The 14,337-nt window shown below is 39.1% G+C and overlaps 1 protein-coding gene across 1 annotated transcript in view; it reads left to right on the forward strand.

Annotated features, from left to right (window-relative positions):
* The first annotated feature begins 3,223 nt into the window (after positions 1-3,223).
* Positions 3,224-14,337, forward strand: part of LOC128635713 (solute carrier family 22 member 6) — an 83,044-nt gene continuing 71,930 nt past the window's right edge. The window contains exon 1 of the mRNA XM_053688838.1: positions 3,224-3,592. Coding sequence (XP_053544813.1) covers positions 3,224-3,592 — 369 coding nt within the window. The remainder of the gene's footprint in view (positions 3,593-14,337) is intronic.

The following is a 14,337-nucleotide window of genomic DNA, read 5'->3' on the forward strand; positions in this document are numbered from 1 at the left end:
GGGTAATAACTTTATTTAGTTGCGGCGGTGTAGGGGGGGTCAGATTAGCGGTGTTTAGACTCGGGGTACATGTTAGGGTGTTAGGTGTAGACAGCTCCCATAGGAATCAATGGGATGTCTGTCAGCAGCGAACTTGTACTTTCGCTATGGTCAGACTCCCATTGATTCCTATGGGATCCGCCGCCTCCAGGGTGGCGGTTTGAAAACCAGGTACGCTGGGCCGTAAAAGTGCCGAGCGTACCTGCTAGTTTTTTGATAACTAGCAAAAGTTGTGAGATTGTGCCGCACTTGTGTGCGGAACATCTGGAGTGACGTAAGAATCGATCTGTGTCGGACGGAGTCCGGCGGATCGAAGTTTACGTCACAAAATTCTACTTTTGCCGGTCTTTAGCCTTTGATAACTAAGGCGAATCAGCCTCGCCACAAATACGCTGCGGAATTCCAGCGTATTTGAGGTTGACGGCTTGATAACTACCCCCCCATATATCTATTAGATTGTAATCTCTGTAGGTAATCACTGGCTCTATATATCTATTAGATTGTAATCTGTGTAGGTAATCACTGGCTGTATATATCTATTAGAGTGTAATCTCTGTAGGTAATCACTGGTTCTATATATCAGATTGTAATCTCTGTAGGTAATCACTGGCTCTATATATCAGATTGTAATCTCTGTAGGTAATCACTGGCTCTATATATCAGATTGTAATCTCTGTAGGTAATCACTGGCTCTATATATCTATTAGATTGTAATCTCTGTAGGTAATCACTGGCTCTATATATCTATTAGATTGCAATCTCTGTAGGTAATCACTGTGTCTATATATCTATTAGATTGTAATCTCCCCAGGTAATCACTGGCTCTATATATCTATTAGATTGTAATCTCTGTAGGTAATCACTGGCTTTATATATCTATTAGATTGTAATCTCTGTAGGTAATCACATGCTCTATATATCTATTAGACTGTAATCTCTGTAGGTAATCACTGGCTCTATATATCTATTAGATTGTAATATCTGTAGGTAATCACTGGCTCTATATATCTATTAGACTGTAATCTCTGTAGGTAATCACTGGCTCTATACATCTATTAGATTGTAATCTCTGTAGGTAATCACTGGATCTATATATCTATTAGATTGAAATCTCTGTAGGTAATCACTGGCTCTATATATCTATTAGATTGTAATCTCTGTAGGTTATCACTGGCTCTATATATCAGATTGTAATCTCTGTAGGTAATCACTAGCTCTATATATCTATTAGATTGTAATATCTGTAGGTAATCACTGGCTCTATATATCTATTAGACTGTAATATCTGTAGGTAATCACTGGCTCTATATATCTATTAGATTGTAATCTCTGTAGGTAATCACTGGCTCTATATATCTATTAGATTGCAATCTCTGTAGGTAATCACTGTGTCTATATATCTATTAGATTGTAATCTCTGTAGGTAATCACATGCTCTATATATCTATTAGACTGTAATCTCTGTAGGTAATCACTGGCTCTATATATCTATTAGATTGTAATATCTGTAGGTAATCACTGGCTCTATATATCTATTAGACTGTAATCTCTGTAGGTAATAACTGGCTTTATATATCTATTAGATTGTAATCTCTGTAGGTAATCACTGGCTCTATATATCTATTAGATTGTAATCTCTGTAGGTAATCACTGGCTCTATATATCTATTAGACTGTAATCTCTGTAGGTAATCACTGGCTCTATATATCTATTAGACTGTAATCTCTGTAGGTAATCACTGGCTCTATATATCTATTAGATTGTAATCTCTGTAGGTAATCACAGGCTCTATATATCTATTAGACTGTAATATCTGTAGGTAATCACTGGCTCTATATATCTATTAGATTGTAATCTCTGTAGGTAATCACTGGCTCTATATATGTATTAGATTGTAATCTCTCTAGGTAATCACTGGCTCTATATATCTATTAGATTGTAATCTCTGTAGGTAATCACTGGCTCTATATATCTATTAGACTGTAATCTCTGTAGGTAATCACTGGCTCTATATATCTATTAGATTGTAATCTCTGTAGGTAATCACTGGCTCTATATATCTATTAGATTGTAATCTCTGTAGGTAATCACTGGCTCTATATATCTATTAGATTGTAATCTCCCCAGGTAATCACTGGCTCTATATATCTATTAGATTGTAATGTCCCCAGGTAATCACTGGCTCTATATATCTATTAGATTGTAATCTCCCCAGGTAATCACTGGCTCTATATATCTATTAGATTTTAATCTCCCCAGGTAATCACTGGCTCTATATATCTAATAGATTGTAATCTCTGTATGTAATCACTGGCTCTATATATCTATTAGATAGTAATCTCTGTAGGTAATCACTGGCTCTATATATATATATTAGATTGTAATCTCCCCAGGTAATCACTGGCTCTATATATCTATTAGATTGTAATCTATGTAGGTAATCACTGGCTCTATATATCTATTAGATAGTAATCTCTGTAGGTAATCACTGGCTCTATATATATATTAGATTGTAATCTGCCCAGGTAATCACTGGCTCTATATATCTATTAGATTGTAATCTCCCCAGGAAATCACTGGCTCTATATATCTATTAGATTGTAATCTCCCCAGGTAATCACTGGCTCTATATATCTATTAGATTGTAATCTCCCCAGGTAATCACTGGCTCTATATATCTATTAGATTGTAATCTCTGTAGGTAATCACTGGCTCTATATATCTATTAGATAGTAATCTCCCCAGGTAATCACTGGCTCTATATATATATTAGATTGTAATTTCCCCAGGTAATCACTGGCTCTATATATCTATTAGATTGTAATCTCCCCAGGTAATAACTGGCTCTATATATCTATTAGATTGTAATCTCCCCAGGTAATCACTGGCTCTATATATCTATTACAGGATCACTGACTGGTATAAACTACTGCTTTTCCCTTACATTTGCAGTCCCCTTTGTACAGTACCAAATGGTGATGTTTTAACCAGACCTCAAATTAACGATTAGAGAGATTGTGTAAGAATATAACGTTAGTAAATGATAGATTTATTTACCTAAGATCTCATGAAGAGTAACACCTTCTTAAGGTGATACTTCATGCACCAAGACAGAGTTTGTATTCCTATATAGGTCCAAAGCTAACATTCATACCTTTCCAGACATTTCCAGAGAGTGTCCATCATGGGTTTCAATGACCTTCTTGAAAGCATCGGAGGGATGGGTCGTTTCCAGATACTGGAAGTTTTTATGCTTCTGATTCCTATGTTTTTTATGGCCTCTCATAATTTTCTGCAAAACTTCACAGCTGCTATACCTCAACATCGCTGTCGGTTCCCGGTGTTAGATAACGGAACTGTGGACAATTTTTACCATGATTTGCTTTCAGAGTTTGTACCCATGGATGAGAATAAAAAGCATGAGACTTGCCAGCGGTTTACAGGACGCCAGTCTATTATCTTGCCTAACATTACACAGTGGAACCACACAGAGAAGTGCTTAGATGGCTGGGTCTACGATAGCAGTGTGTTTGCTTCTACTATTGTCACAGAGGTAACTTATTGCTATTTGTTTTGTGTCATTTCATGAACAGATAAACAGTCACATGACAATGTGCTATGAGTATACATAATAACAATGTGCTAGTATAATACTAAAAAAGAATATCAATACATTAAAAGAGAATTACAGCTAATCCACAAAGCCTATGCTTAAAGGGACAGGAAAGTCAAAACTAAACTTGCATGATTCAGATAGAGCACTGGTTTTCAAGCCTCCCCAACAGGCCAGGTTTTCTGGATTACCTTGGATGAGAGCAGGTAAAATAACCATGGTTACTAATCAGCTGATTATTTCACCTGTGCTCCAGTTCAGATATCCTCACAATGTGTCCTGTTAGGGAGTCTGAGGACAGGTTTGGAAACCAGTGAGAAAGAGCATGTCATTTTCACACAAATGTGCTTTGTTCTCTTGGTATCCCTTGTTGAAAAAGAATACGCAGATATCCTACACTAGTGGGAGCTAGCTGCTGATTGGTGCCTGCACACATTTGTCTCTTGTGATTGGCTAACTAGATGTGTTCTGCTAGCTGCTGATTGGTGCCTGCACACATTTGTCTCTTGTGATTGGCTGACTAGATGTGTTCAGCTAGCTGCCAGTAATGCAATGCTGTTCCTTCATTAAAGGATAAGAGAATGAAGCAAATCTGATAAAAGAAGTAAATTGAAACGTTGTTTTAAATTGTATGTTCTTTCCAAATCATGAAAGAAAAATGTGTTGTTTTTTTTGTGTGTCCCTTTAAAGGAACGTGAAACCCATTTTTCTCTTGTAAGATGTATCGAGTCCACGGATTCATCCATACTTGTGGGATATTCTCCTTCCCTACAGGAAGTGGCAAAGAGAGCACCCACAGCAGAGCTGTCTATATAGCTCCTCCCTTAGCTCCGCCCCCAGTCATTCTCTTTGCCTGCTTAACTGCTAGGAAGGGTAAAGTGAGTGTGGTGACAAAAATGTTAGTTTTTATTTTCTCAAGCAAAAGTTTGTTATTTTAAATGGTACCGGTGTGTACTATTTACTCTCTGGCAGAAAAGGGATGAAGATTTCTGCAAGGAGGATGATGATCTTAGCATTTTGTAACTAAGACCCACTGCTGTTCTCACAAGGGCTGAAGAGTACAGGAAAACTTCAGTTGGGGGAACAGTTTGCAGGCTAAACTGCATTAAGGTATGTTCAGTCTATTTTTTTCTAGACAGACTGTGTTATTTCTAGAAAAGGCTGGCAATATCCCCATGAGGGAAAGGTAAGCTGTATTCAGTAAAAGAGGAATCCAAGCTTGCATAAAGGACTCATAGGTACTGGTGACACTGATAGGAAAAAACTTTTGGTTTAATTACAAATATAACGTTTTTTGAGGGACTTTAAGGGGTCTTTGTGGCTTGTTTAAGGTTTATTAACCCACATGGCTAGTTTAAGAAACACTCTGTGGTGTTTCTTTTAGGTCCCATAACATCGAGTGAGGTGGGAGGGGCCTATTTTCAGTTGCACAGTTTATTTACCTCAGAAGCATCCAGCTACTTCTCCAGAGATTCCTGCTGTATTTGAGGGCTGTAAAGAGGTTTTTTTTCCCCCACAAATTGTACCTAAAGGGCAGGTAGGCGCCACAGCAGAGCTGTGGCAAGGTGCTGAACGTTATTTTACCGGTTTTTAAGTTTTTTCAATCCGGTTTTTACATTAAGGGGTTAATTGTTTATTTGCATAGTGGTGCAAAGTTACTAAGGCTTTATGATGCTACTGTAAAAATTTCGTTTTGTTTACTGCTTTTTTACACTGTTTTGCAGAGTTTGTGCAGCTTTTTTTCTCTCAAAGGCACAGTACCGTTTTTGTTTAAAGTGTTATTTTCTTTGACTAAAGTGTTTTCCAAGCTTGTTTGTTTCATTACTAGCCTGTTTAACATGTCTGACACCAAGGAAAATCCTTGTTCTATGTGTTTAGAAGCCATTGTGGAACCCCCTCTTAGAATGTGTCCCACTTGCACTAATATGTCTATAAATTATAAAGAGCATATTTTAGCACTTAAAAATATTGCACTAGATGATTCGCAGTTAGAAGGAAATGAGGGTTTAGCATCTAGCTCTCCCCAAGTGTCACAACCAGTAACGCCCGCACAAGTGACGCCAAGTACCTCTAATGCGTCGAATTCATTTACTTTACAAGACATGGCCATAGTTATGAATAAAACCCTCACAGAGGTTTTCTCTAAACTGCCTGGTTTACAAGGAAAGCGTGACAGCTCTGGGTTAAGAACAAATGCTGAGCCGTCTGACGCTTTAGTAGCCGTATCCGATATACCCTCAAAATGTTCTGAAGTAGGGGTAAGGGATTTGTTATCTGAGGGAGAGATTTCTGATTCAGGAAAGACGCTCCCTCAGACAGATTCTGATATGACGGCCTTTAAATTTAAACTTGAACACCTCCGTGTATTGCTCAAGGAGGTATTAGCTACTCTAGACGATTGTGACCCTATAGTGGTCCCAGAGAAATTGTGTAAACTGGACAGATACTTAGAGGTTCCTGTTTACACTGATGTTTTTCCAGTCCCTAAGAGAGGATTGTGACTATTGTTACTAAGGAGTGGGATAGACCAGGTATTCCGTTCGCTCCCCCTCCTGTTTTTAAGAAAATGTTTCCCATATCTGACATACAGGACTCATGGCAGACTGTTCCTAAGGTGGAGGGAGCTATTTCTACTCTTGCTAAGCGTACAACTATACCTATCGAAGACAGTTGTGCTTTCAAAGATCCTATGGATAAAAAATTAGACGGTCTCCTAAAGAAAATTTTTGTTCATCAAGGTTTTCTTCTCCAACCTATTGCATGCATTGTTCCTGTAACTACTGCAGCTGCTTTCTGGTTTGAGGCTCTAGAAGAGGCTCTCTAGGTGGAGACTCCATTAGAGGATATTATGGATAGAATTAAGGCCCTTAAGTTGGCTAATTCTTTCATTACAGATGCCGCTTTCCAAATGGCAGATTTGTAAGGCGGCGACTTGGTCTTCGCTTCATACTTTTTCCAAATTTTACAAATTCGATACTTTTGCTTCTTCGGAGGCTATTTTTGGGAGAAAGGTTTTACAAGCAGTGGTGCCTTCCGTTTAGGGTACCTGTCTTGTCCCTCCCTTCATCCGTGTCCTAAAGCTTTGGTATTGGTATCCCACAAGTATGGATGCACCCTATAGTTTCTCCTTTTTCTTCCTAGCCTTCAGTCGAATGACTGGGGGGCGGAGCTAAGGGAGGAGCTATATAGACAGCTCTGCTGTGGGTGCTCTCTTTGCCACTTCCTGTAGGGAAGGAGAATATCCCACAAGTATGGATGAATCTGTGGACTCGATACATCACAAGAGAAAGAAATTTATCAGGTAAGCATAAATTCTGTTTTTTCTTTCATGATTTAGATAGAGCATGCAATTATAAACGACTTTCCAATTTACTTCTATTATCTAATTTGTTATGTTCTCTTGCTATCCTTTGTTGAAACGGATACCTAGGTAGGATCAGGAGCTGCTGATTGGTGGCTGCACATATACGCCTCATGTTATTGCTACACATATGAGAATTGCTATGTCTTCAACATCACGGTTCACATATGATCTATATTGATTTAAGTAGTCTACATCAGCACTATATTAAAAGAAAACATGATTAATACGTACAACAAGGAATATAAGACACTAAGGCCTAGATTTAGAGTTTGGCGGTAGCCGTGAAAACCAGCGTTAGAGGCTCCTAACGCTGGTTTTAGGCTACCGCCGGTATTTGGAGTCATTCAAAAAAGGGTCTAACGCTCACTTTGCAGCCGCGACTTTTCCATACCGCAGATCCCCTTACGTAAATTGCGTATCCTATCTTTTCAATGGGATCTTTCTAACTCCGGTATTTAGAGTCGTCGCTGAAGTGAGCGTTAGAAATCTAACGACAAAACTCCAGCCGCAGAAAAAATTCAGGAGTTAAGAGCTTTTTGGGCTAACGCCGGTTCATAAAGCTCTTAACTACTGTACTCTAAAGTACACTAACACCCATAAACTACCTATGTACCCCTAAACCGAGGTCCCCCCACATCGCCGCCACTCGATTAAATTTTTTTAACCCTTAATCTGCCGACCGCCACCTACGTTATACTTATGTACCCCTAATCTGCTGCCCCTAACACCGCCGACCCCTGTATTATATTTATTAACCCCTAATCTGCCCCCCACAACGTCACCGCCAACTACCTACAATAATTAACCCCTAATCTGCCAAGCGCAAAGCGCCGCTACTAAAGTTATCCTTATGTACCCCTAATCTGCTGCCCCTAACACCGCCGACCCCTATGTTATATTTATTAACCCCTAATCTGCCCCCTCAACGTCGCCTCCACCTGCCTACACTTATTAACCCCTAATCTGTCGAGCGGACCGCATCGCTACAATAATAAAGTTATTAACCCCTAATCCGCCTCACTAACCCTATAATAAATAGTATTAACCCCTAATCTGCCCTCCCTAACATCGCCTACACCTAACTTCAATTATTAACCCCTAATCTGCCGACCGGAGCTCATCGCTATTCTAATAAATGTATTAACCCCTAAAGCTAAGTCTAACCCTAACACTAACACCCCCCTAAATTAAATATAATTTTAATCTAACGAAATTAATTAACTCTTATTAAATAAATTATTCCTATTTAAAGCTAAATACTTACCTGTAAAATAAATCATAATATAGCTACAATATAAATTATAATTACATTGTAGCTATTTTAGGATTAATATTTATTTTACAGGCAACTTTGGAATTATTTTAACCAGGTACAATAGCTATTAAATAGTTAATAACTATTTAATAGTTACCTAGTTAAAATAATAACAAAATTACCTGTAAAATAAATCCTAACCTAAATTACAATTAAACCTAACACTACACTATCATTAAATTAATTAAATAAAATATCTACAATTACCTACAATTAAACCTAACACTACACTATCAATACATTAATTAAATACAATATCTACAAATAACTACAATGAAATAAACTAACTAAAGTACAAAAAATAAAAAAGAACTAAGTTACAAGAAATAAAAAAATATTTACAAACATAAGGAAAATCTTACAACAATTTTAAACTAATTACACCTACTCTAAGCCCCCTAATAAAATAACAAAGCCCCCCAAAATAAAAAAATGCCCTACCCTATTCTAAATTACTAAAGTTCAAAGCTCTTTTACCTTACCAGCCCTGAACAGGGCCCTTTGCGGGGCATGCCCCAAGAAGTTCAGCTCTTTTGCCTGTAAAAAAAAACATACAATACCCCCCCAACATTACAACCCACCACCCACATACCCCTAATCTAACCCAAACCCCCCTTAAATAAACCTAACACTAAGCCCCTGAAGATCTTCCTACCTTATCTTCACCATACCAGGTTCACCGATCGGTCCAGAAGAGCTCCTCCGATGTCCTGATCCAAGCCCAAGCGGGGGGCTGAAGATGTCCATGATCCGGTAGAAGTCTTCATCCAAGCGGGGCAGAAGAGGTCTTCCATCCGATTGAAGTCTTCATCCAAGCGGCATCTTCTATCGTCATCCATCCGGAGCGGAGCGGCAGCATCCTGAAGACCTCCGACGCGGAACATCCATCCTGGCCGACGACTGAACGACGAATGACGGTTCCTTTAAATGACGTCATCCAAGATGGCGTCCTTCGAATTCCGATTGGCTGATAGGATTCTATCAGCCAATCGGAATTAAGGTAGGAATATTCTGATTGGCTGATGGAATCAGCCAATCAGAATCAAGTTCAATCCGATTGGCTGATCCAATCAGCCAATCAGATTGAGCTTGCATTCTATTGGCTGTTCCAATCAGCCAATAGAATGCGAGCTCAATCTGATTGGCTGATTGGATCAGCCAATCGGATTGATCTTGATTCTGAGTGGCTGATTCCATCAGCCAATCAGAATATTCCTACCTTAATTCCGATTGGCTGATAGAATCCTATCAGCCAATCGGAATTCGAGGGACGCCATCTTGGATGACGTCCCTTAAAGGAACCGTCATTCTTCAGTTGGATGTCGCCGGATGAAGATGGGTCCGCGGTGGAGGTCTTCAGGATGGAGCCGGTCCTCATCGGATGAAGATAGAAGATGCCGCTTGGAAGATGATGGTTGCCGGTCCGGATCTACTCTTCTTCCCGGATAGGATGAAGACTTTGGAGCCTCTTCTGGACCTCTTCAGCCGCCGGATGATGGATCGCCAGCCCCCGCTTGGGTTGGATGAAGATTTTGGAGCCAGGACCGATCGGTGAACCTGGTATGGTGAAGACAAGGTAGGATGATCTTCAGGGGCTTAGTGTTAGGTTTATTTAAGGGGGGGTTTGGGTTAGATTAGGGGTATGTGGGTGGTGGGTTGTAATGTTGGGGGGCGGGGGGTATTGTATGTTTTTTTTTACAGGCAAAAGAGCTGAATTCTTTGGGGCATGCCCCGCAAAGGGCCCTGTTCAGGGCTGGTAAGGTAAAAGAGCTTTGAACTTTAGTAATTTAGAATAGGGTAGGGCATTTTTTATTTTGGGGGTCTTTGTTATTTTATTAGGGGGCTTAGAGTAGGTGTAATTAGTTTAAAATTGTTGTAATATTTTTCTTATGTTTGTAAATATTTTTTTATTTTTTTGTAACTTAGTTCTTTTTTATTTTTTGTACTTTAGTTAGTTTATTTCATTGTAGTTATTTGTAGGTATTGTATTTAATTTATTTATTGATAGTGTAGTGTTAGGTTTAATTGTAGATAATTGTAGGTATTTTATTTAATTAATTTAATGATAGTATAGTGTTAGGTTTAATTGTAACTTAGGTTAGGATTTATTTTACAGGTAATTTTGTAATTATTTTAACTATTTTAGCTATTAAATAGTTCTTAACTATTTAATAGCTATTGTACCTGGTTAAAATAAATACAAAGTTACCTGTAAAATAAATATTAATCCTAAAATAGCTATAATATAATTATAATTTATATTGTAGCTATATTAGGATTTATTTTACAGGTAAGTATTTAGCTTTAAATAGGAATAATTTATTTAATAAGAGTTAATTTATTTCATTAGATTTAAATTATATTTAAGTTAGGGGGGTGTTAGTGTTAGGGTTAGACTTAGCTTTAGGGGTTAATACATTTATTAGAATAGCGGTGAGCTCCAGTCGGCAGATTAGGGGTTAATGTTTGAAGTTAGGTGTCGGCGATGTTAGGGAGGGCAGATTAGGGGTAAATACTATTTATTATAGGGTTAGTGAGGCGGATTAGGGGTTAATAACTTTATTATGATAGCGGTGCGGTCCGCTCGGCAGATTAGGGGTTAATAAGTGTAGGCAGGTAGAGGCGACGTTGTGGGGGGCAGATTAGGGGTTAATAAATATAATATAGGGGTCGGCGGTGTTAGGGGCAGCAGATTAGGGCTACATAAGGATAATGTAAGTAGCAGCGGTTTACGGAGCGGCAGATTAGGGGTTAAAAATAATATGCAGGGGTCAGCGATAGCGGGGGCGGCAGAATAGGGGTTAATAAGTGTAAGTTTAGGGGTGTTTAGACTCGGGGTACATGTTAGGGTGTTAGGTGCAGACGTAGGAAGTGTTTCCCCATAGCAAACAATGGGGCTGCGTTAGGAGCTGAACGCGGCTTTTTTGCAGGTGTTAGGTTTTTTTCAGCTCAAACAGCCCCATTGTTTCCTATGGGGGAATCATGCACGAGCACGTTTTTGAGGCTGGCCGCGTCCGTAAGCAACTCTGGTATCGAGAGTTGCAGTTGCGTTAAAAATGCTCTACGCTCCTTTTTTGGAGCCTAACGCAGCCATTCTGTGGACTCTCAATACCAGAGTTATTTTAGAGGTGCGGCCAGAAAAAAGCCAGTGTTAGCTACGCGGGTCGTTACCGACAAAACTCTAAATCTAGCCGTAAGATATGCAACAAATTATAATAATAAGATATACCAAATGAGGCCTCCCCCAGCTCCAACCACGTACTCCACTCCAATAGAATTCTGCCTTTAGGAAAACCATTCTAGTTTATCTTTTTTAACATAATAACGTTTTTCTGCCATTTCCATAAAAGGGCATAATGTTTGCTTCCAATAAAGCAGAAAAAGGCACTTAGCACAGTTTAGCATCATTTTAAACAAAGAGAAAGAGAGAGGCGCCTCATGGGACAGTATCGGTACAACCAAATCAGGTATACAAAAGGACAGCCCGTAATGGGGTATACTCACAAGGAGAGCGGCATATAGGGATGCCTAGTCGAGCAGGACGGGACTACACGTCGCCCGACAGACGTGCACAGCAGTGCGTGAAGGCGTCAGGTCACAGGGTCCGTTCAGCCAATCAGCGGCTAAGGAGAGCCAGCATCGAACGTCACAGCTATTCAAGGAGTAACCTATGCAAGGCTTAGCGTGTGATCGACAGGTCAGCAAACCAATCAGAAAAGTGGATCAGGATAATGAAGAGCAAAGAGTGATGTAGATATAAAAACTCGTATTTATTGAGTTAGTTAAAAACAATTGGCATACAGCAACGCGTTTCTCGACCTACGGGTCGTTTCATCAGGCTGATACTGCCTATCTCACAACTTGCTCTACTTATAGTATTTAATATCCTATCAAATGCTGACCTCACTCACACACCCCTATAGGGGGCCAATCAGAAAGCCAAACACGGAATTGGTTGGTGGCCATTCACATTCGTCCTATGGGTGGGGTGTGTGTGTGACGTAAGCCACATCGGCTTTCAAATAAATTTGATATTAAAAGTGGTAGCAATTCATCTTAACATCATATTAAAATATATATATATAACAACTCTGATAAAAATAGTAAAATATGAACACAATTAATCACAATATTAAACAACTTCATTGATCCTTGGTGTAACGTCTTTGAGTAATAATGATACATTTCATGTATATATAAAAATAGTAGCGTCATTGCAACCAAATAGTGAAGAGTTGCGTAATTTCGAATGAACGTTACTATATAATATGTGTCTTTTCTAGCAAACATGTGTCCTAGTCTCACAGATAAAACAGGCCATTAGAGCCTAGCATGCATAACATATAAATTATAAAAAACAAATGCATTATATATATAAAAAATTATAAACAAAGGGACCCAGATATGACATAGGAATCCCCCCAAACTCTAACTAGTTAATAAGCTATGGTCATAACATAATACATAATATAATATAAGTGGAAGATAGAGATTAGTATCCTTTCTAACACTGTCCTATAATCATGGCTCATATGTTGATGGAGACTTGATATGGCCCTTTTTGACATATATATTACCCATGAACAGGTGTAAGGGGTGTGTGAGTGAGGTCAGCATTTGATAGGATATTAAATACTATAAGTAGAGCAAGTTGTGAGATAGGCAGTATCAGCCTGATGAAACGACCCGTAGGTCGAGAAACGCGTTGCTGTATGCCAATTGTTTTTAACTAACTCAATAAATACGAGTTTTTATATCTACATCACTCCTTGCTCTTCATTATCCTGATCCACTTTTCTGATTGGTTTGCTGACCTGTCGATCACACGCTAAGCCTTGCATAGGTTACTCCTTGAATAGCTGTGACGTTCGATGCTGGCTCTCCTTAGCCGCTGATTGGCTGAACGGACCCTGTGAGCTGACGCCTTCACGCACTGCTGTGCACGTCTGTCGGGCGACGTATAGTCCCGTCCTGCTCGACTAGGCATCCCTATATGCCGCTCTCCTTGTGAGTATACCCCATTACGGGCTGTCCTTTTGTATACCTGATTTGGTTGTACCGATACTGTCCCATGAGGCGCCTCTCTCTTTCTCTTTGATTTTTAGGTACCCACCCTCATTTTACAAGAGTGCTGCCCGTTTCTTCGGAATACCCTGGGAACATCCTCATACTGAACATTCTTTTGAACTTTGCGCACCTCCCATAGAGACTTGGTTTACTCTATTTCTCATCATTTTAAACAGTTTTTGATGGAGAATTGAAATGGACAATTAATGAAAATGATTCCATAGAGCAGTCTAGGGAAGATTTCATATAAGTTGTCACCTTGGTCCAAAAGGGCTTACTAACCTCACAGTCACACCAGATATAACCATGTGTATATTAATCTTATTGCTATTTTTTAGCAAAATAAACAAAGAATATATTTGGCAATGCTTTATTTTCCGTAATTAAATATTTTATAGATAATTAAATCTTGAGATAAATGAAGAGAAGATATGTTTACTAAAAAAAAGATTATTTTGAAATATATATTACAAATATCACAAATTATACTGTATATATTGATAAACTTATATCATATGTATGAGGTAGCCAGAAATAAAAAAAACTACTTTACTAGTTTCATTTATAGGTGTTTATCTATTGAATTTCCCATAAAAAAAGACCAGGGGGACAATTTATCTTGTGTCTGGCAGACATGATCCGCTGTAGTGATCATGTCTGCCAGACATCGATAAATGCCGACATATGCTGTCAGCATTTATCATTGTACAAGCAGTTCTGGTGAACTGCAAGTGCAATGCCGCGCCCTACAGATTCTCGGCCAATCGGCCTCTAGCAGTGGGCATCAATCAACCCAATCGTATACGATTGGGCGGATTGCTGTCCGCTGCCTCAGAGCAGGCGGACAAGTTAAGGAGCAGCAGTCTTAAGACCGCTGCTTCTTAACTCCTGTTTCCGGCGAGCCTGAAGGCTCGCGCGGAAACGGGTATACGGCCCCAT

Source organism: Bombina bombina, chromosome 7 (assembly GCF_027579735.1).
Source record: "Bombina bombina isolate aBomBom1 chromosome 7, aBomBom1.pri, whole genome shotgun sequence".
NCBI lineage: Eukaryota > Metazoa > Chordata > Amphibia > Anura > Bombinatoridae > Bombina > Bombina bombina.